At 37.1% G+C, this 25,040-nt stretch overlaps 1 protein-coding gene across 1 annotated transcript in view; it reads right to left on the reverse strand.

Annotated features, from left to right (window-relative positions):
• Positions 1-25,040, reverse strand: part of PRTG (protogenin) — a 133,567-nt gene that overhangs the window by 65,453 nt on the left and 43,074 nt on the right. The window contains exons 3-6 of the mRNA XM_019665332.1: positions 3,864-4,008; positions 2,554-2,687; positions 691-828; positions 270-428 (exon numbers count right to left, since the gene is read on the reverse strand). Of these exons, the coding sequence (XP_019520877.1) occupies positions 270-428; positions 691-828; positions 2,554-2,687; positions 3,864-4,008 (576 nt within the window). The remainder of the gene's footprint in view (positions 1-269; positions 429-690; positions 829-2,553; positions 2,688-3,863; positions 4,009-25,040) is intronic.

Here is a 25,040-nt window from a genome sequence, read left to right on the forward strand (position 1 = left end):
ATGGGCAGTCTATCTGAAGTGTACCTGGCGTATAAGACGACCCCCCACTTGGAGGCATATTTTTCAGGGCCAAAAAACGTCTTATACGCCGGCAAATACGGTAGGATTTTTTTTTCTCCTATAATTCATCATTAGATTACAATACTTCGTATCAACCTTCATATTAATGCTACAAAATTCAGGAAAGGTACAAGTAAGCTATGAATGAGATGAAACAGCAAATGTTAAAATCTAAGATTCTCCTGACTGCAGAATGAAAGAAAACGTACCTAATACAGTTAAAGTTGCCATGGCAACTGTAAAGTTGCGTGTGCCAGGGGTAGTGGCCCGACAAACATATACTCCCGCGTGTTGCAACTTGACATCAGATATCATGAGATTACCATTTCCAAGGACCCGAGTATTAAAGACATCAATGGACTTGTGGTCTATTTCAAAGAGAATACTTCAGTTAAAACAATGTAACATTATCATCTAAAATTAGGTTTAAAAAAAATCACTCTCCAAACAATCCTATCATAAAAAGTATAAAATTCTCTATATTTAAACCTTTTCTCTACACACTGAAATGAAAAAAGTTAAAAGCCACTTAATTGCCAAACATGTATTTTGTATATAAACATTTTATCATCTTCACTAGAATAAACAAAGTTGAAGGAAAATACTTTTTCTCCCCCTGAGAAGACTTACCAAGACGGCTCCAAGAAATGATTGGTTTGGGACTTCCCGTGGCCATGCATTCTAAAACAACAGTCTGATGAAGAGATGTTGTGATGTTCTGTGGACCTGCTATAATGGTTGGTGTGTAGAAGGATTTAGACTCCTTAGCTTTGGGGAGAAAAGGCAGAATATAAAAATAAATCATAAGTAAAATATAATTAGTGAAATGAGTGAAAATATCTATTATTAAGTTATTCACTTTTTTCTTTTTCAAAACAATTTAACTGAGCTATAACTCACATAATACATAATTCACTCATTTGAAGTGTTTAATTCAATTGTTTTTCGTGTTTTCAGAGCTGTGCAACTATTGCTACAATTAATTTTAGAACATTTTCGTCACCCTAAAGAGAAACCCCATACCCATTAACATGATTTTTTTTTTTTTAGCTGAGCCATCCTGCCACCTGTTGGCAGCTCAGCTGCAGCTCAGCCTGGGCTGGGAATCAAACTGGCAACCCTGTTGCTCAGAGCTCACACTCTTGAGGGAGCTCTTAACCAACTGAGCCACTTGATCAGCCCTTCCCATACCCATTAACAGTCAGCCACTCCTCAATCTCCTCTCCCCATAGCCTGGCAACCACTAATCTATTATATTTTCTGTCTCTCTGGATTTACCAATTCTACACATTTCATTAAAAAGGAACCATAGATTATATGGTCATTTATGATGGGCTTCTTTAATTTGGCATAATGTTTTCAAGGTTGATCCATGTTGTAGCATGTATCAGTGCTTCATTTCTTTTTATTGAACAATAGAATAATATTTAATTATATAAATAGAACATTTAATTTATCCATTCATCAGGTGATGGACATTTAGGTTGTTTCATGTTTGTTGAGGTTCAAACATTCATTTAATACTTTCACTAATCTTATCAACAATTCATGGGTCAGTGGGGAGAAAGAAAGAAGTATGAGAGTGCTTTTGTTTTTATCTTTCATATCAGAAAGCTAGTCAATGCTACTTAAAATTAAAACATAGCATTAAAAATATAATTTCAATCTCTTAATTTTTTTCAAAAAACTTTTTAACCTTAAACGGTCTTTTGGGAAGTAATCCCTCTTGTGAAGAGTAAAACATTCATGTGAAGTTTAACATGTTTTTAGTCCAAGCTTTCTTTCACTATATTCAATTAAATTTAAATTATTTCAAAATAAAAACTAGCATCTATGTATAATTATATATTAATAAAATATACATTTCTTTCTTCATATTCATGTCTCTATCTAGTTTCCCTTCTAACTATATTCATGTATGGCAAAATATATAAAATTATGTTCACTTAATGTTAATGATAATTTTTGGGTATTGGAATTGGGGATAGTTTAAAACTTATATTTGTACTTTTTTACATCGTTTAATGTAAAAACTTTTATATATATATATATTTTCTTTTGTAGACATTACTCTTTATAATAAGCACGCATTATTTTTACAAATGCAAATTATGGTTTTTCTTAAAACAACAAACAAAAAAAATACCAAACTGGAAACAAGTTATCTCTTCACTGACAGTGAACAATTCTGGTGGAAATGGATGATTGTCATTCTTTTTTTTACTTTTTATGTATTTTATATTTTAAAAACAACAGCAAAATATTTACCAAAAAAATTCAATCTTTCTTAAAGATGTTGACAGTAACATAACCTAAAACAAGTTAACCTGTGAAAGAAGAGTTGCTTAATACATACAATTGACCATTTTCCAAGTAGATTACAATAATTTAAATAAAATTAAAGTACTACTTTTATGGCATACTATGATAGCCAAAGAAGAAAAGTTAATAGCTGGGCCAATAAAAACTGAAAAAACAACTTTTATGGGGTACCTGGAATCACTGTTAGAGAGGCCTCCATACTTTTACGTCTGTGGACTACAGTAGCCGCAACACAACGATAATTTCCAGCATCCCTCTGGCCAACATCATAGATCTGCAATACTCCTGTTGGTAAGGCAGTTATCCTGTTTTCATGAGAAGAAAGATGATTAAACTCTTTGTAGATTTGATATTTTATTTTAAACAAGTAGTATATAAGATTTAACATACTCAACCTTTTTAAAGTGCCAAATACAATTTTTTTTTAAAGCTGAGCCATCCTGCCACCTGTTGGCAGCTGTTGGCAGCTCAGCTCAGGCCGGTAATCAAACCAGTGACCCTGTTGCTCAGAGCTCACACTCTTGAGCGAGCTCTTAACCAACTGAGCCACTCAGCTGGCCCCGAAAGCAATATTTTAAAGACCTTTTAAAGTATTAGCTTGATTCAATTGTTTTCGTTTGGGTCACTACAGCTCTCTAAAACATAATTATGCAGTGTGTGGTTTGTGAAACCTATCAGTCTAATTTTACACAGTCTCATTTAACACTATAGCTTAGATATATCTAACTGGTGGCCTAGAACTTAGTGGGATTTTCTTCAAATTTCTGACCTTTTTCCTATTAATATCGATGTATTCTCCAAGAGACACCTGAACGTAAGTTTTTTTTTTTTAATCACTTCCTTGAATAAATTCTTCCATCTCAGTGTCTCACCATTTTAGCAAATGATTTTTGCCTTCTTAGGAATAGTGCTACTCATTAGGACAGAAATCAAACCTTTTGAAGTTACTACCAACCAGTTCTTCATCCTTACACTTCAACCACCTTCAGAGCCTTTGGGGGGGGGGGTGTGTGTGTGTGTGTGTGGGGGGGTGTATGTGTGTGTGTGTGTGTGTGTGTGTGTGTGTGTGTGTGTAGTAAAAAGGAGATGGAGAAGGGGAAGGTACAGTCAGAAGTGGACAGCTAACAGGGCATCCAAGGGAGACCCTTATACCAGCACTGCTATTTCCAGCAGCGAAGGTGTAATTTGGTTTCCGAAATCCATGGGTTGCAGTCCACGTACTCAGGGGCTCCCATGGTTGGAAAAGAATGAAGCAATAAGATAGGCTGTCTGAATTCTGAGCTGAACCAAAAAACAGGAATTATGTCCCATGTGCCAGTGACTAATGATCTAATTCTTTGCCAGTTTGAAATGTCTTTTAAGAAGTTGATTATTGCTACTGTAAAAGAAAAGGGGCTCCGTAATGGTCTTTCCCCTATATAGTCCCATGATGACGTCTTCATTACTCCTGTGTCATCTCCAAAGACAAAAGCTGCATTTACCTGTCCATAGTTACAGGTAGAGTTGTCCGATTTAATTCCCATGTTATGATTGCAGGAGGGTTTGATGAAATCTTGCATGCAAATCTAGCAATTCCACCTTCTTGGACCTCAGTAGAAATTGGCTGAACTTCAAATGCAGAAATAGCTATAAGATAAAGTTTGACAAATTCAGAATAAGTATAAGTACTTATCTATACTTGGACATAACATTATGCTATATATTATTTATCATTCTTGAACTTCTGCCCAGATGTTAAGACCAATTCAACTTAACTAGCACAGGAATAATTTAGAGAATAACGTTGGAAAAAACCATTGGGCAGTTGCTCAAGGAATCTGGTCTTTCTCAGAATGAAATTCAAACTACGTTCTCAAGAAACTTGTGACCTGTTTGGAGAAAAAAAATTAACATAACTGAAACAAAATAAATTAATAATGATATGTAATTACATACCAAACTATGTGCTACAAATTTCAGATATTATACTACTCTGTTTCAAAGGAGAGGGAAATCAATGCTGACAGATTAGACAGGCAAAAAACCATTTATAGGGATTGGTTTTGCATTGAGTTCTGAAGAATTCATTGGGTTTAGTTAGATAAAAGGGGGGAAAACAGGAACAATATGAAGGCAATAACATGAAGGCAAACACAGGAGTGAGAAATGTATAGCCTGTGTTCACGGGATTTTAACAAAACAGACTGGACTAACTACTGTGGAATATTTTAGATTAAGGGTGCATGGGAAAGTGGAAGGAGAGTAAAGATAAAGCAGATTTGTACCATGGTACAAATTAAGACACCACTGAAATTTTTTTAGTAAAGGAGTGTCATGATAATAGTGGTGTCTGGGAAAACTGAATCAGGCACTGAGAAAAGAAGAGCCTCATGTCAAAAGGCCAACAGGTTGTTTAAATAGAAATGACAGAACTGGGTGGTGGCAGTGAGAATGGTGAGATTCTACAGATACCTTCACGAAATCAAACACTTGATTTTTATTGGACACAGGTATGTCACTGTGTTTGGAATCAAATGATGTTGGTATTAATGGAGAATGAAAAAGGAGAGAAGATAAATGGTGTATCTGATGAACAAAAGGTAGAGAGACTCAAGAGACTATTTTTAGACTCATGTATTTCCAAAGTGAAATACATTTTGAAGTGTTGATATTTTCTAGAGATGATTCTTGACCATTCTAAGCAACCCTCCAGGAACTGGTCATCAGTGTCTGGTTTCACATTTTGACAGAGTCCAGATTCCAGGTAATAGTCTGGTTATCCTCCAGAATATAAAGAAAGTCCCAGAATATAAAGAAAGGGCCCCAATGATGGTATTACTCCCCCTCCTCACATTCCAGTTCAAAAAATACAGATGCCTTTACAGTTTATCAATAAAGTGAGAAGTTCTGCAGAAAAAAACAGAGGGAATATGGTCTAGGAAGAGAAAAAGGTCACAGAAGACTAACAAATTCTGCTTTGCACTTGACTTTATTAGTCTGTAAATGGATCACAGACCTTTAGGGGTATAGGACAAAGCCAGTGAATAATAGTGAACATATTCTTAGCAGCATCTACTTCCAAAAAGGGTGGAGTGGGAGTAAAGTAATACTTTTTTTAATGTATGTAAGAAAAAATTTCTGCTTCCTCAAGAACAGTGGTTCTCAGACTACTATTGTCAGTGGATCCACCAGGTCAAGAACATTCTCATAATCACCATCATTTGCTTTCTTTATTCTCATTTCTCTTGGGTGTGCAGTGTTTTCCAGAAGTTACATGATGGGTGATATCATAACAGACTCAATGCAGAAGCAAGTATGTGTGAAAATCCAGGTGTCTTCTATTAAGCTAATTAAAGAGATTTGCACAAATGCAAAACAATGCCACTCCTCTCACTAAATTTTTCTGCTTTGGAAAATAGTTATGTTTAATTAAATGTGTTATGTTAATATGTAATGGATAAATATTTTCATTTTAAAATTAATCAATATTTTAAAATTTTCTCCGTTTTAATTTCTAAAAATAAGTATCAATAGATATAACCTATATAAATAAAAGCTCTTTGGGGTCCTCAATTAGTTTTAAGAGTGTAAAGAGTGAGTCTAAAATGCGTGAGAACCACCCTGCAAGAACATCAAGCTCATTACAGTTTTTCTTTTTTATTGCTTCTATAATCACTTTCTATGAAGTTAACCTATTTACAAAATTTTTATTCTGATCAAACCACCTACTGAAGAATAAGATAATAAAATATCAGGTTCATATTCATAACAGTCTAATTTCTCAATAACAATGTAAGCTTATTTTCCTATAATTAATGAAACATGTCAAATACATTCTTATTTTGGGGAAGGAGGACCTAAGTTTCCATAAATGGATAAGCCTGCTTCATGAAGTACTAATTTCTCTTATTGGCCCCATATTTACTGTTTCCATGTGTAAGGGGGTAAATTTTAGTTCTGGCTGTTATTGATAATCCACTCTAGATTCAACTTACAGACTTCAAGGTGGGAATTCTATCTTACTCTTCCTCAGCCTTTACCTCGCTAGGATGAAATATCTAATATAGTTTAACATTTCTTCATAATGCAGTTCCTCTAACCCTATCTATTTGAACAATCTCTTCTTCTATTAAGCCAAAATAAATGAAGCACCCAATTCAGCATGTACTTTATCCCGTATACTGTATATCTCTCTCATACCTGACTTTTCTCCACTCCCAACAGTCTTCTCTAGGATTCAGGCCCCTATTATCTCCTGCCTAGAAGTCTTGCAGGGACCTCTTATGTGATATCTCTCCTGTCAGGAGATACCTCCAGAGTGATAGTAAAAAACAATGCAAGGGCCAGCCAAGTGGTGCATTGGTTAAGAGCTGGTTTGGGATGCCAGAAGTCCCCGGTTCGGATCCCACATATGAGGGCCAGTGACACTGCCCTCTAAAGCTAAGATGCTGAACAACAGCTCAACCTGGAGCTGGGCTGCCGTGAGCTGCCGGCGACGTTGTGGGCTGCAGCCCCTGCTGCAGTTGGTTGCCATGGGCTACCATGTGTAGCCAGCAGCCAGCGTGAGCAGCCAGCAGCCGCCGTGAGTGGCCATCCAGAAGCCAGCGACTGATCTGCCTCGCCCAGGAAGAGCACAATGATGGTGCCAACTTGGGCCAGTGAAGCAATGTCCTCCACAACTAGACTGAAGAACAAAAGGACAGCAACTTGTCTGTTCCCTTTCCCCCAAGTCCCCAGCGCTGTTCCCATCCCCAATTCCCCAATAAAAATCTTTTTAAAAAAACAAAAAACAATGCAAATTTGATTTGTGTTGCTGATGACTTAATCAGTCTCTGCAAAATTCTGTCACCTTGTTTTCAACCACTTACAACGATGTTCCACGAATATTGAATACACCATGGTATTTCACACCTCTTCAGTATTATATGAGTACTTTCTTTTCTCTCAATATCCTTGGTCGGTCCCTTTGTACACCTGATGAAACCCTATCATCGTTTAGAGCCTCATTCACTTATCCCATCCCTTTGGAAAGTTGTTCCTAACCCTTTTCTCTGCAACTAATGTTATCCCATAGTATTATAACCACTTACTCACAATCCTCCTCCTCCTCTATACTATGAGCTCACTGAGGGCCAGCAGGGGATCATATTCTTTGCAGGATCCCTTAAGACAGTGAATGGCACAGACTCAGCACTGAAACAATGCTTGGCTGAATTGAACTGAAAGGTTTTGGATTTTCTCCAATTCTATTAGGTCTTTAAACACAGTAGCCAGAAACGTAGGGAGTTTTCCAGGTACAAATACCAAGGCTTAGGATGTGAAGAAAATAATGCTATTTTTACTTTTAAAATTTATTGGGGTAACAATGGTTAGTAAAATTACATGGGTTTCAAGTGTACAATTCTGTAATACATCATCTATATATTACATTGTGTGTTCACCACCCAGAGTCAGTTCTCCTTCCATCACCATATATTTGACCCCCTTTACCCTCTTCTACCATCTCCCCTCCCCCTTTACTCTCTAGTAGTCACTAAAGTATTGCCTGTGTCTATGAGTGAAAGTAATGCTTTTTGGGGTTTTTTTTACTATCACTCCAAACGATGCCCAATATTGTAGTGGCATTCCTTTTAGAGATAAAAATCTGCCTCTCCTCTATGAAAGGATTTTTATAAAGATTAAATAAAAGCAAATATAGTGAGGGCTCTTTATATAAGACTTTTTGTATCTGTTGTGATTATTGAGAATAAGATAATCACTCTGTTGCCGTGAGTAATTTCCCTCCAACCACTTAGGCACCTGAGTGTTGTTTTTTTTACTCAGAATCTCATGTAACCAACCAAATATGATCCCTTTGCACCTTTTCTTTGAGCAGCTCCCCTCCCTTTCCTAGATGAATAAGTCTATGAAACCTCTAGGAATTTTTATTGTAAAAATTGAACTAACTTTGCATTTTAGGTCAAATGCATTAGAACTTGGGAGTTACAAAGTTCTGAGAACTAAAAGCTAAATAGATGCATTCTCTAACTCAATAAGGGTATTTCTTTTGGAGCGGGGCAGCTTTATTAAGATATAAATCACACAGCATGTAACTTACATACCATACAATTCACTCATTTAAAGTACATGATGCAATGGTTTTAGTATAGTCACCAAGTTTGCAACCATCCCTATACTCAATGTTAGAATATTTCATCACTCCAAAAAGAAGTCCCATATCCTTTAGTTATTACTCCCAAGTCTTCCCATCTCCTTCCCCACCCCAACCCTAGGCAATTACCTATCTAGTTTCTTTGCTCTCCCCAGCTTTACTGAGATATAACTGACATATACATTGTGATGATTTGATACACATATGTTGGTAAGTGATTACTACCATAAGGTTAGTCAACACATCCATCAAGTAAGGGTATTTCTTGATCTCGATCTAGTTTTCAGCAAGGTCTAAAGCAAGTATAAAGATTCTTTTTAATCCCCAAAACACCTTTATATTTAACATGTTTAAATTTTTGGTCCCTTCTAAAAATTCAACCTGGCAAAATGACGTTTCCCAAAGAAGACCAAGCTAGATATTCCTTGGGATTCTCATCAGTACCTCTGAGACTGAAGAAAAAGAGGCATTCATGATTCAACGATGAAAATAAGTTGTCATCTTTCTGTTTGTACCTTTTCTATCTGGGCGCCAACCACATCCTCTTCCCTCACCTCTGGGATCCTGATCTACGCATATATCTGGCTTCTCTCTACCTCTCTCCTGCCTACTTCAACTCTTCTCCTGGCTCCTTCCCTCATCCTATAAAAGTGGATAAGTCTCTCCCAACCTCAAAATACAAAAAGAACAAAACTCCAGACCTCTCTTTATGGCGCGTATCCCTCTAGCAGCTATCCGTTCTCACTTCTCCACGCGATCAAAACTTTTCTAAAGAGCAGTTTATTCTAGTCGTCTTCCCTTCTTCCCCTCTGACTTTCTGCCTCAAACATCTAATCTGCCTCATTCTCCTATTATTTTACTGAAACACTGTCTATGACCCTAAGCACTCCTTGTTCTCTTATTTCTCTGACTCCGTCTTGCCTCCCCTTTCAGGAGTTCTCCCTCCTCCCCTGCTTTTCCTTCCAGAGATTCTGTTCTTTTCTCTCTCCACCTCCTCTAGGGGTGATCTCATCCACTTGCAGTTTTCAGCTATACCCATGTGTTGATGCTGACTCCCCCAAATATATCTCCAGCTTAGATCCCCATTCCCAGAGCTTCATACTCACGGTTCCAATTGCCTACTGGGCATCTTTCCCTGGAATTTATAAAATACACTTATAACCCATCATGTCCAAATTGAAATCTTCTTTCCTCCAAGCCTGTATCTCTGCTTCAGTTTGTCACACCGTTATGCAACCCAACCACTCACCTGAGCTACACACTACCAACTCCTTTTGCACTCTCTCCATTCAATCACTTGTCCCCACTGATTTTTATTATAACTCCTAAACATATGTCAAATTCACTCCCGTGTCCCTGTCCCGACATCTCTCGCTGGAGCCACTATGAAAGTCTCTTATCTGTTCTCCCCGCTCTTGTTTTCCTCTTTCCCCATTTCAGACATACGCCAGTGTTGGGCACAGCTGCATTTCTGACTCACAAGCAGCTTCCACCTATTAAGTCAAAGCCTTCTGTAAGTCAATCCATTACTGCTAAAACCAACAAAGGAATAATCTCCCAAAAAATGTGACTCCAGTTTTAAATGCTGTCAAAAAGCATTATGTCTTAGCAACACCTGCTTCTAAATCTTTAAACTGCTTAGCCAATTATTAGAAAAATTAAATGTATATCTCCTTGCTACATTAAAAGGAACAAATATCTTTCTTTATGCCAACTATATATTTTTTACTCTTTTTGGCTGGGTACATTCCCAATGAATAGATTTGTTGGCTAGTTTTTTGGGGAAAAAATTTTTGTAAGTAGTTTGGCATCGATTACTCCAAAACCAAACTGTTTACATGGTAAGCATGCAATAGTATTTAAATATCCAATATTAAGTAGTTATATTTTTTTTAAAAAGTAAACATCTCTGCTGTCAAAGATAAACATTATAACAATGACACAAAGGAGTTATCAGTCCCATTATCTATATAATCACACCATTCATTAATTTGTAGTTAACCCATACTTCAGGCTTTGAATTATGGAATTACTCATAAAATAATGTGCCAGATTAACTATATCATCAATCCAGAAAAGGATTTTAATCCCACTTATTTTAGAAAAATTTTAGACTAATCTCTTCTAAATTCATTCAACAAATATTTACTCAGTGCCTAGTACATGCTAGGTGCCAAGGATCAAATGATGACCAAAACAAAGAAAGGCTCTACCCTCAGGGTTCTCTGCCTAGAATGGAGAAATGCATTTAACTAAATTACTATACAACTATATAGCTTCAAACTGCTATAATAAATGCTCTGAAGGAAAAATACTGAGTATTATGAAAGCATATAAGAGGTTATAATAATGACAGAAATAACAATAGCTTAATATATATTTTCTTGCCAGGCAGCGCTTTGAGCTCATTACATATTCTAGGTTATTTAACCCTCACAACTATTATTGCCCCAATTTTCACTTCAGGAAACTGAGGCACAGGGAGATTAAGCAACTTGCTCAAGGTTCTGCAGCTATCAATAGTAAGTGGTGAGACTGGGATCTGAATTCAGGCAATCTCCAGAGGCCCTCAGTGAATTCTCTCATGAGTAAAAGTTTGAGATCCCCAAACTTTCTGTGGAAGATAAAAATTACTGGTTCTACTTCCAAGCAATTCTACTGCTCAGGAATAAGTTTTGACTTTCTAGCTGGGTAAGAATATGCGTTAAATTTCTGAATTTCCCAAAGAGAATAACATCTTTAAACTCCCAAATACTAGGATTCTGAAGCTATGGCTCTCAAACAAGAGTACCTCTATTTCTAGGAACACAGTAGACAAATGCATGATTTGAAAGACCAGTGTCATAGAAATAAACTTTAAACTAATATACACACACATATGCTGTTAAAGATAGAAACACATGTAAATTGAATTATACTACTTCAGTCTAAAATTTACTTAAGAATCAAATATGTTTTTATAAAACAAATCTATTTAAAAAAACAGTTTACCTAATGAGAATACAAGCTATTTCTTTATTATTATTATCCTAGTTCTAAGCCCACATACATTTGATCATCAGAAAGCCAAGTACCGAGAGAGAGAAAGAGCACTTAGAGATAGAAAAACCATTTAAAAGGCCACTAGAACAGTAAATGAGAGACCGGTTGTGAGTTTGAGTGACAGTTGTGGGTTTGAGGAATGGAAAGGAGAGCACACGTAAGAGATACTGTACACTGAACAGCATGATTTGGCCGTGAGGTGTTCAAGGGCAATAGCGGGAAGGGCGGATACGGTTCAGGGGTTTCTGGCCAATGCACATACATGGAAGGCTGGTGGACAGTATGGTGCCTGAGCAGAGACCACAGGAGAAGAGATCAGATGGACAGGTGAATGACCTTACAGACTCTCGTTTCACCAGAATGAGACGAAATTGGACATGTTAAGGAAGACACGGAAACTATACAATTAGGCCAGGGATTAATAATATAAACACTTGCAAATGTTTATTCCTCCTGGTTTTTTTAACTAATGGTTCAGATGTTAGGCTGTCATTAAGATTTAAAAAAAGACATCCTTGAGTTTTTAAAATACTGGCCTAAAAAAGCAGCAATGGGTATCATGTAAAATTAGCAGAAAAAATATTTTTTTTAGTTCTGAGGCTCTGTTGGAATGAGCTTAGGAGGAATAGTGTTTACTGTTTTTCCAATTTTAATTTATTCTCACTTCTTGTTGACAGAAGCTAGGGCATTAGAAAACTGAGATAAAGGATATTAAGACTAAGGCAAAATCTTAGCCTTAGATGGTTTAAAGAAAATCAGAAATAAGACCCAGTACAATACATGCCATAATTTAAGTGGATACAGGGAGGTGGTAAAGCAGTATAACCTTGTGGTTAAGGGTGTACACATTAAAATATAGAGCTCTGGGTAAGAATCACAGCTTTGCATTCATGAACTGTGTGCCCTTGAGAAATTACTTAACCTCAAGCCTCCGTATTCCTCAGTAAAATGGGGATGTTAATTTTTTTTTTCCCCCAATTGGGGAATTGGGGTAAGGGGAACAGACAAGTTGCTGTCCTTTTGTTCTTCAGTCTAGTTGTGGAGGACATTGCTTCACTGGCCCAAGTTGGCACCATCATTGCACTCTTCCCTGGCGAGGCAGATCAGTCGCCGGCTTCTGGACGGCCACTCACTGCAGCTGCTGGCCACTCATGCTGGCTGCTGGCTACACACGGTAGCCCATGGCAACCCACTGCCGCAAGGGCTGCAGCCTACGCCGTCGCCAGTGACTCACAGCAGCCCAGCTCCAGGTTGAGCTGTTGTTCAGCATCTTAGCTGTAGAATGCAGTGTCACTGGCCTTCATATGTGGGATCCAAACCGGGCCTTCTGGCGTCCCAAGCCAGCTCTTCCAACGTGCCACTTGGCCGGCCCGGGACATTAATATTTTATACGGATCTTACAATAATATTAAATTACATATACATATGTGAACACACACACAAACATACAGAGTATGGTAATATGAGCATGTACTCAAAGCACTGCTTGGCTCCTAGTAAACTTCTAGTAGTGGGGCTAGAAGTGGTAATAGTAATAGGATGTCTTGCTATGAATACACTGCTTTTACTTTCGGAATGATGACTTAAAGAAAGGCAAACAAAGGATGTCATTGACCACTATGCAATAAAAATAAACTTTAAAGCTCTAACAAAGGCAGAGGTAGCCCAAGATTTACAATTTTTCTCTTCTTTTCTACTAAGCCAGACTATGTAGCTTTTACATAAAGGTACATTAAATGCAAAGAAACAGAAATAAGTTTCCCATTTTTAATATGCATAAATTATTTGAAGAGGGTAAAAATTCCTTACTGCAATGAAGAAATGATAGGGGATAGATTATAGGACAATATCTTCTGTAATCTATCCCCTATCTTTCTTAAGGTAATTAAGTTCAAATTTCCAGTGGTAGGATTATATATGATAGATTTTGTACTATTTTTTCCTACAATACACATAATTAAGAAAAAGTAATGACATTTTGAAATATATTTTATATGTCTCTATGGGACATGAATTAAAGAGCTTGTCTTCATAAATTTTCTACTGTTGTTCTACTACCTGACAAAATCCCTCATCCTTAATTTTTATCTGCCTCCTTTTCAGTACTTTGAACTTCTCATTCTTTGGGTAGATATCGTCTATGATCTGTGGATGCTTGATTCTCTCCCCAACCAGTGCCCTCAAAATCTGAAAATTACAAGAACGTCTGAATAAAAACCACTTTTCAATAAAAAAGATAAATTACATAAAATTTTACACCAAAACTTAGAAACTTTAGAAAAGCATACAGATATGACTATCTATATCATACTAGTCTTAAACTTTGTTTCCCAGCAAGTATTTGTTTTTCTATTTTGATTTTTTTTTAATGGAGCATTAAGCTGAGTAAATGAATGCTTCCTTTACAATGAATGTTCCATCCTCCTAAAACTAGTTCAACAAAGTATTTTCAGCATTACTGAAACATTTTGCCCTTATTTAAATGACAAAACATCTCGAGTCCTCACGCAAATCTCAGCTTTCTCCTTGATGTGGACTTTGCTTCTTCCAGTTAGGTATGATTTTACAAGTCTACCGCCTCCCTGTGAAACCTGACCTCTTTCTTCCCTCCACAGCCAGTGCTAACATAAACCAAGAACTCCACAAGAAGTCATTAAAGCTATGCTGTTAAGAGGCCACAGCTCTATAAAATAGGCAAGAAACAAGGTCTTAAGAAACATGCGACGTTCTCAAAAACAACCTTGCAAACACAATAAATGTAAGTGCCTATTTTATTTGCGACTTCCTCCTTTTCACCTGTCTACTTAGTCAGTTGCTTCTATGATTTATAGTTAGGGGAAAAAAAGGATCAAAGATGCTAAGAGGAGAATGTTCTCCAAATTTTCATCTGATCAGAAAACAGCATATGTGTTTCTACATTCAAAATGTATGACTACAATATTAAACTAATGTGTCACCCATGCTTATAAAAGGTTGCAATGAATGAACGTTTGGTTAATACATGTTGATTTTAAAACCAACTAAAAATGATGGATACAGAGTCTAAAATGACCCATCCAATGATTTAAAATAAGCTCACAGACTATTCACTAATGTACGAAAAACATCACCTTCTTTTGTAAATTGCATTTAATGTTCTTTCACTGAATAGAAAATACTTCAGTCAGTCGGAATCTTGATGCAGGGGTTTACACAGGTGGTCCTAACACACTGCGGTGGATCAGCCAGGGGTTCTGAAGGCCTCAGCTGGTCACGGACTGCAGCAGTTGCTACTGCCACACCTCCTCCTTAGGGAGTCCTAAATGGCAGGGGAACATGGCCAGTAGTCACGTTCCAGCACTTCTGGGCTGTTTCCACAGCCCAAGTCACTAATCATTACCTTTGGGGAAATATACAAGTTGCTCATCAAGGAAACAGGGAGATTTCTATCTCAGACTCTTGAATGTCCATAATTTCAGAGTCCATCATGGAATATGTGTGTCTATTAGCTTAAGGTTTATTTCTATGGTCTTTCAAATCATGTATTTCTCTACTACAGACTTTACTTGACAAAACATAGTAGTAACTTCTTACTCATCTTTGGGTCTTGAAACTTGAAGACCAACCTGCAACTGAACAGAAAGTAAACCTAGAGATCTGATGCATCATTTAAGCAAATCATCAGGGTAACTGATGCTTTACCTACTGAGGTAAAAATCAACCAAGGTACACGTTTCAAAAAGAAGCTGAAAACTTGTTATATCTTCAAGACTAGGCAAAAAGCTACTTTGTACATTTAAAAAAGTTATTTTACAGAAAAAAATTGCATCTGTTTAATAAAATAATGAATATTTTTCAGCTGTACCGAGTATACAATATCTATTCTGTGACTTATTACTTGACTTCTAGTGAATTTAGTATCCTGCTTGAATCTGTGGCTATTTTGACAACTAGGTGCTAAGAGGTACACACTTGCTTTTCAAAGGAAATATTTAGATCAAAACATGTGTCAAAATAAATATAAACAAAATGAAAGCTAAAAACTTCCTAAGCTGGGAACCTGGAACTTTCAGAAATAGATCCTACATGCAAAGTTTCCACAGACTAGATTATTTTCCAGTATATTCCTATTGCATCCATATTAAAAGACACCTGAGAATTCTTTGCTTCTTTGATTATTTTATCAACCTTGTTCTGTCTAATGCCAGACTTGGTACTCCGCAAACTCAATTCCTCTCCCTGGAAAGAGTGACACAAAGCTCTTCAAGTCCCCTCCTGTTAGCTGGGCCACTCGCTGCTGTTCAGCAATTCTCTTATTAATAACTGGTTTCAGGAATTCTCTAAATTTCCAATGGATTCAAGTCCCCAACCACTTTTACCCTAGATTGTAAATTCCTTGAGTTCAGAGAACATGTCTCACTTGTCTGTGTGTTTGCTAGGGGCCAGAACAGTGCCCTGCATACAACAGGCACTCAATAAACATTTCTTGAGTGAATTCAATGAACCATATCACCACCTTCCTCCTGTCTGCAACAGAGAACTTTGCCTCTTATCTCCCTGAGAAGATTAACATAATTTTGGCTATATCATTCCCTACTGTATAAACCCCAGCATATTTACTTATTCTTTCTAAATATATTTTGTTATGTAAAATACAGTTCTTAAAAGGGTTTTTATGGATTACATAAGGTAATACATATAAAGCACTTCACATAGTGCACTCGACTTTAGCTATTTCTACTATTTTATTGGACATAATTTTCTTCCTTACCACCTAAAAATCTCTCCTTCTCCACCTAGCTACTTTTCCTTCACTCCTGGTTCTGAGGAAGAAGTAGCCATTCCAACTTGTGCCAAGATAACCCTCTCCTGGCACTCCTAATCCCATCTCAGGTTACCTTCTCTGGGCCCTTATTCCATTTATTATTCCCATTCCCTTGCACCACTTCCTCATTACTAGTTTCTTCCTTTCGGCCTATAAACATATTCATATCTTCCCTATTCTAAAAAGTAGTACAGATCCCAGACCAAGCTAACACTCAGTCCATCTCTTTTCTGTCTTCTGGAATGACTCCATCCACCTAATCCTTTACTTCTGCTGGGGCACAGGTATGGGGAGGACGGAGGGAGAAGAGTCACAGGTATATTTATTTGCAGGACTCAGGAGACTCCTGGAAACTAATTTTATTTTAAGAGAAAAAGTAGTAGTGCTCATGAGTTTGGTTCAAAAGCAGTTGACCAGTTTAGATGGGGAGCCATTATCAGAATTCATGACTGCCTGACTTTCAAATTAGGAGAGCATGCAGGATGCATACACATGCTTATATAAAGGAGGGGAGAAGGGAGAGGGAGATGCATTTGGGCTGCTGGCTAAATCCTTTGAAAGTTTTAACAAGACAATTTCCAGTGGGAAAAACAGGGGCAGAGAAAGGTTTACCCACCATTTGGGGTTACTATCATACAATCTGGAATGGGGCACAGAAAACAGACTTCATCCCGTGGGCCTGACCAAGAAACACCTGGAGAAAGAAACCATAGTCCTCACCTGAGGATGATGCTCAATGAACAAAGAAGAGGGTGCTGACTCCCCAAGAATCCCAAATACAGGAACTGAACTAAACTGGAACTGAAAACCTACCTCTCCTCGATCCTTTTTTACTTTTCACCATTTAAGATCTTGTTTTTACCAGTATTTATTGACACTGTAATGTCTAGTGTGCCCCTGTAAAGATGCCTGGCATATCTGTGTTTATTTGATACTTGCCAATCAATTTTCATCTTAGAGAAAAATAATTAAGTCATTGACTTTGTGTTGTCCAGGGTCTAACACAGTCCTCTCACTCCCTCAATTTCTTCCCTCTCTCCTTCCTCCATCGCTTTCTCTCATACTTTCTTCCCCACATTTCCTGATTTCTTTGTCTCTGGCAGACATTTTAGGAAAATAATGGTGACCTGGATTGGAGGAATGACTGCCTATGGAGATACGGGGAAAGAATCGAGAGACATTTGGGAGGTAGGATCAATTTGCCCAGCACTTAGTGGCCAATGTACCAAGAGTGCAGGAAAACAAACACTTTTATGCATTGCTGTTAGCAGTACAATATCAAAAAAGGTTAATGTATAACAAAAGCGATGCCTAGGGAAGCCATTACACCTTCAGTTAATGAAACTTAAACAGCCCTTAAAATGACTGTTATTACATGGGGAAAAGCTTATAATATACTGAGAAAAAAATGATACAAAATTGTATTGACAACCTTCTTCTCATGATAGCTCAACTGGAGAGTTCCATTTGTACAACTTCTTTTAATCTTAATAAAATGTGAACAGGCCAAAAACTTCTGCAGGCTCCAAGAGTTTGCACTTGATAAGGCTAAACTTAATAGATTGGTACTAGCCAACATTGATACGGATGGAGTGAAGTAATAAAATGTGAGTCCATATGACTATGAAAAAAAGCAAAAATTTAAGCAAATACATTTTCCTTCTTTGGAAAACTTAAGAACAGTTCAAAGAGTTAAAAACTGTTTTCAGTTACAGAAAAGGATAACTGCTTTAGGAGAGAAGCAAGACTGAGGCAGGAAATTTTGTTTATCGGTTGATTGAATGATTATGTAGGTAGCTATCATAAATGTGTAATAAATATTTGTTAATAATAAAAATCAATGTAAAAATTGCTGCTTATTTTTCACCTTAAAAATATGGTAAAAGATTTGCAATTTAGGTGGAAGGTTGAATGACCTTCATGACCTCAAAGGTCCCTTCCATGATACTGTTATCCCAGCAGCATATGCTGTGCTCTTGGTAGCTACATTGCTGAATAGAGGCAGCTGTGGTACAAAGAGAAACTCTGGAGTCAGGATATCTAAGTTCTGGTCTTGGCTCACTCACTCATTGACTTTAACATGCAATCTTGGTAGGTCACAATCTCCCTTGAGGCTGTGTCATCACCCACAGACTCTTTAGAGGAGGGAATAAGATTACAGGCTTGAGTGTTTTGTAAGCCCCACACCAGGGCTCCTGAGCTGGGGAACAAGTAGACCTCAGCTATAGCGCACAAAGCAGAGGAAATTGAGAAACAGGGCTGGACTGAGATCAGGAACCAGTATTCTTTCCAAGCTCTGTTGTAAATGAGCTTTATGCCTTGTCAAAAGTAAGCTGTCTTTGGCTGTCCGTGTCTTCATACACAAAATAGTAGTGCTCCTCTCAGCAATCACTGCCACGCCTTCTAGGTCTAACGAACCTTCCCAAAGCCTCAGTTCAGTGTGCTGTGATCCATCTTCTAATTCGGTATCATAGGGCTTATGGATGTAATGGAGATTGGTCTAGCTACAGCCATTGTAGCCATAAAAATGACCCAACATTGATGATCTTAATCCTCAATGATACGATCTGCACTACACATAATTTTCAATGGCAAACTTACTAAGGCTGAGGCTTAATTGTTAAACAGAGGGCTCTTTTTGGTAGGTTTTCCCTACTTTTCTACCTTCCAGCACACCTTCTAATGCATATGCTCAAAAAAAGAACAAGTGTTATTAGCTTGGCTCAAGAGCCAGGAATTAGAGGAGGTTTCAATGGGCCTGGAAGTCACAGTGCATTATACATAACTGCCCATCATTAAACGTCCACCAAAATGAAATTAACTCACAATTAGTTATGACAGGAATGTGCTTAGTGTGAAACTATAGGACTTAGATTGAAACTATAAATGACTTAAATTCAGCCCAAATTTTCTTGCATTAAATATTTTTAGCACTCTTATAATTTCTGTATGCTTGAATTCTAGTATACAAGGAGGCAATGACATGTTTCTATGTGTCACAGAACATGTGTCATAAAGCACAAGAATGTGCTGGCACTCAGAGACTTACATTAGCCAGCAGATACCAAACCTATGAAAAGGGGTGGGGATGGTTATATTCTTCTTGATCTAAAGGGCCGTGGACAAGTTTGGAGAAGGAAATCCTTGGTCCAGAAAGCAGCATGAATATAGTAAGTAGTCAGTAGCTGTTAAGAAGGTTGGGTACAAACGATACAGAAAGAAGAGGTGGCAGAAGACTAGACAGGTGATTTTACCCAGGCCAAGCCTGTCCTTATACATAGAAGAAAAAAAAAAAGCTACATCCTATTATAAAATGTTAACGGGAAGGCAAACGAACTAGAATAGCCAAAGCAATTTTGAAAAAAAGAACAAAATTGGAGGACTCACACTGCTTGATTTAAAGACATGATAGTTTCAAGAACTATGATAAAGCTACAGTAATCAAGGAAGCATGGTATTGGCAAAAGAACATACACACAAATCAGTGGAACAGAAGAAAAAGTACAGAAATAAACCAACACAAAAGCAATTCAATAGAAAAAGGATGGTCTTTTCAACAAATGGTGCTTGAAAAACTGAACACCTATGTATAAAAATTCATCTTGACCTATATACATAAGACAAAAAATATTGGCAAACTAGACTTCATCAAAATAAAACAAAAAAACTTCTACTCTTGAAAAAAAAACAAAACACTGTTAAGAGAATAAAAAGACAAGCCATAAACTGGGAGAAAAAACTTGCAAATCACGTATCTGACAAAGGATTTTGTTTATTGAGTATCCAGAATATATAAAGAACTCTCAAAATTCAATAATTAGAAAATGACCAATTAAAAAGGGGGCAAAAGATTTGAACAGCTATTTTACCAAAGAAGATATATGGATAGTAACTAAACACATGAAAAGACGATCCACAATGAGATACCACTACACAGCTATAAGAATGGCTAAAATGAAAAACAAAAAAACACAAACAAACAAAAAAACCTGACAAACCAAATGCTGGTAAGGATGTGAAGTACCTGAAACTCTCTCATACACTGCTGGTGGGAATACAAATTGTACAGTCACTTTGGAAAATAATTTGGCAGTGTTTTATAAAGTTAAATATACACTTACCATATGCACTTACTGCATCCTCATCTTTAAATATTTACTCAATAGAAATGAAAACTTAGGTTCATACAAAAACCTGTACAAGAAAGTTTAAAAAAGTTTATTCACAATAGCCCCAAACTGTAAACAACCCAAATGTCCTTCAATTGGTGAATGAATAAACTGTAGTAAATCTATACAACAAATCTATACCACTCAGCAATAAAAAAGAACAAGCTATTGATACACTCAACAACACAGATAAATCCCAAATGCATTATTCTAAGTGAAAGAAGCAAGACTCCAAAGGCTACATACTGTATAGTTTTATTTATATGACATTCTGGAAAATACAAGATACAGCAGCTACTAGAAGTTGGGAGAGGGGGAGGGTATGACTCCATGGGCAGCATGAGAGAATGTTTTGGGGTGATGAAACTATTTCGTATCCTGATTGTAGTGATGGCTACATGACTATGCATATGTCAAAACTCAGAGAACTGTGGACCCAAGAAAGTAAGTTTTACTGTATGTAAATTAAAAAATAAATTTCTAAAAATGCAACGTTTTTTAAAAAACAGAGAGGTTTTTGTTTAATTTTCTAATCCCTCTTAGTAAAGAATTACTAAGCAAGATGACAGCACACAAATTTTATTTATTTTTTTTAAGATTTTTATTAAAATACAGCTAACATACCATATTATGTTTCAGGTGTACATCACAGTTATTCAACATTTATACCTACAGAAGTAATCGCCATGATAAGTCCAACAACCATCTGACACTGTACCACACTATCACAATATTATTGACTATANTCCTTTTGTTCTTCAGTCTAGTTGTGGAGGGTATCGCTTCACTGGCCCATGTTGGTATTATCATTGCGCTCTTCCCAGGTGAGGCAGTCACTCACCTGCCATTGGACGGCTGCTCACTGGCTAACAGCAGCTCATAAAAGCGCATGCCAGCTGATGGCCAGCCCCACTGCAGCGTACACGGACGCCGACGACTCATGGCAGCCCAGCCCCAGGTCGAGCTGTTGTTCACCATCTTAGCTGTAGAGGGCACAGCATCACTGGCCCTCATGTGGGATTCGAACTGGGATCCTGCTGCTCAGAGCTGGCGTTCCAAACCAACTCCTAACCAACGCGCCACTCAGCTGGCCCTCCTAACATTCTTTTATAACCTTGATTCATTTATAACCTCTGTCTTCCAACTCTTCCTCATGTCTTCCCTTCCCTACATAGATGGTCTCTTCAGCTTGCTTCTGCCTGAAGCATCTACACCCTGTTCCATTTTTCCACTTCAGTCCTCCATCCCTATACCTCCTACTCACTTCTCGACCCTATTATGACCATCAGAGTGATACACCAAATGACTTCTCAATCCTCAGCTGATTTGGACTCCATAGCATTTACAACAGTAGAATTCTCTTACCTTGAGAATTCCTCCTTTTCTGACTCCCACATCACTATTCTCTTTCGGTCTCTCCTGACCCACTTTGATGACTCCTCTTTTTTCAACCATTCCTTAAATATAAGGCTGATTATTTTTTAGCCTGCTTATTTTTACACACTACATTCTTCCCTTTGCAGCCCCATCAACCTCTGGCACCCAGTATGTATATTAATAACTTTCAAATCTATTTCTAGATTTCAACTTTTCTCTTGGAAAATCTTCAATTCTACCAACAATACGGCTAAATGTCTCCATCTAGATGTCCCAAAGACACTGAAAGCTTAGTGTGATAGGACCAAACTCATTCTCCTCACTCATTCATATTCTTTCCCATTCTTTCCCCTTCCTTCCTCTTCCCACCCCATTAGCACTTTCTTTCTGCCTACCTACTTCCACCTTTTTTCCCATTCTAATTTAATGATATCACCATCCAAAAACAAGCCCTAAACCTGCAAGTTATCTTCAAGGGTAAAGAACATCAAATCTTCATCCCCACACTTCCTCTCATATCCTTTCCATCTGTCGCACACTGACTGCAAAAGTAGCCCAAATTCTTCACTCTTCAATATCCATGCTTTTTCCAAAGTAAGTCTGCAGCTCCTTCCTACCTCTTGAATCTGGGCAGCCCTTGAGACTTGCTTTGGCCATTTAAAATGGGATGGAAGTAACAGTGTGTTATTTCCATTCCTTGAGAAGGCTTGTGTGATTACCCTTTCTTGGAACTTGCCACAGACATGCGAACAAACTCAGCATAGCCTGCTGGATGATGAAAGACATGAGGTCCAATCTCTCCCATCACTCAAGCCAACAGGCAGCCATGTGGTTGAGATCACCCTAGACCAGCTAGCACCCCTCCTTCTAGCAGACCTGCCAGCTGTTTAGTCACATGAGTGAGCTCAGGTGAGATGAGGCAATCCTGTGTCATGTCAGCAGAGTCACCCACCTGATCCGTAGACTTGTAGGAAATAATATATACTTATAGTTTAAGCCACCATGTTTAAGAGTAGTTTGTCATGCAGTGATAGCTAACTGATAAACTTTCTTTTCTGTTCTCGTGGTTATTGCCCCAACTCACACATCCATCTCTGAGCTGGCTATTGAAAAGGCCTCTTAATTGGTCTCCTTGTTTTATCTCTCACCTGTAATTATTCATACATATATAAACATATGTGTATATATTATAAAAATAGTCTTAGTGTGTGTGCGTGTATCTATGTATTATGTATATGCGTGTACACAAAAACATTTGCTCAAGTGCAGACTTAAGCAAGAAATAAAAAGTAAGTTAAATAAGTGGATGACGACTTTTAGATGAATGTTACACAGGGAGATTTACAGAAGAAGGGAGAAATCGCAGTGGGATGAAATAGTTAAGAAAAGGATACATCATTCTGGGTAGAGGACTTGAATTGGGTCAAATTAAAATGGAGCAATGAAGACATTCCCAAGCCTCAAAGTACCTCTTCAATCATACAACTGCATTTTAGCCTTTTAAATAAAATGAATAAGCTCACATAGAATCTTTTATTTTTCCTACAATGATAAGTCTTTGACATAAGAATGTGAACTCTAGAGGGTTAATGAATCAATCACTAGCGACCCACACTATAGTCAAGATGGTGAAATAAAATGCTTGGTCAGAGTTCACTGAGCACTGGTCAAAGACAGACAAAGACCCCTGTCTCAAATAATAGCTTTAGCCTTCAGAGAGGCGCGTTTTCAGTACCAGCAAAGATTTTCCAGAATGTAGCTTTGCTATGTGTTTCAACCAAATCCACAAATCTCAGGTGGATTTGCTTTCTTCGGGTATTATAATAGCTAACTGAAAAGCAGCTGATTCAACCCCTAATTGTTCATCCAATTTGATCATTAAGACAACCAAAATAATGGTGCATGATCTGGTTATTATAACTGTGCTACATCCCAAACTGAATTAACCATGTGGCAATCTGATTGATAACTCAAAGCCCCTGCTGAATCAATTTAAGAGTTTGCGGCCAAGCACAGACAGTTTTAATTTTTCAAAATATACCAGGGCAGATGTTATTTCATATTATTAGTATCCTTTGTATCAAACTTTTCTGCAAATTAACTATTTTCAAGACGTGGAAGTAAGAAAAATAGTAAAAAGACAGTTAATATTTTAAAATAAGCTGTCAAACAGCTCAAGCAAACAGAAAAACATTTAAAGCATATACGATCATTTAATTTCAGAGGCCACTAATGGGACACTTTATCTCTGACAAAATAGGTAAACGTATTTTAAACCATTCATCTAAAGAGTGTTTATTCAAACTATTTTCACACATATAAAAGAGGGAGTAACATAACAAATACTTGTGTACATTGCACTAAAATATCAAATATTAACATTTTGCCACATTTGTTTCAGATTTTTTTTTAAAGAATATAAACTTGACAGATTTAGTTGGAGCCCCTGGATACCTGTCTCTGACATGATCTTCTTCCTTCCCTCCTGAGAAGTCACTGCTATGCTGAATTTAGTGTTTACAAGTCCAATTACTCAGTATCTATGTATTCATAAACAAAATATATACTGTTTATACGAAGTACAAAATATGTACTCTATATACGAAGCCATCACTCTATTTATTCTCTAATTTATTTTTATGCTCAACTTTTTTTAGCCATTTATCCACACTGACATATATATATATGTACACATATATATATATATGTGTGTACATATATATGTCACTGTAGTTAATCATTTTTACTAATTCATGTCACTGTATATAGTATTCCATGATTTCTTAGTCATTTTTTTTGTNAGGATGGCTCAGCTGAAAAAAAAAAAAAAGAATTAGTGAGAAAGTGGGAGAAGAGAAGGAACAAAATGAAAAAAAATGAAGGGGAAAATATTACATGACAAGAAATGAGACATGTAAAAAGACACAGAAAAGGAACAGATCAGGAATGGTGCAAATAAAGGGAAACAAAATTGAAAAACAAAGGAACAAATCACTGCTCTAATAATCACTGCTAAACAATTATGAAAATAGCTTCTAGAACATTTTAATTTGGTGACAAAGTACTGGAGCTCACGATACTAGTAAATATACCTAGACAGGATTATTTCAAAGTGATCCCTACTTGGGCTGTGAAA

This window comes from Hipposideros armiger, unplaced genomic scaffold (genome assembly GCF_001890085.2).
Source record: "Hipposideros armiger isolate ML-2016 unplaced genomic scaffold, ASM189008v1 scaffold_12, whole genome shotgun sequence".
NCBI classification, from domain to species: domain Eukaryota; kingdom Metazoa; phylum Chordata; class Mammalia; order Chiroptera; family Hipposideridae; genus Hipposideros; species Hipposideros armiger.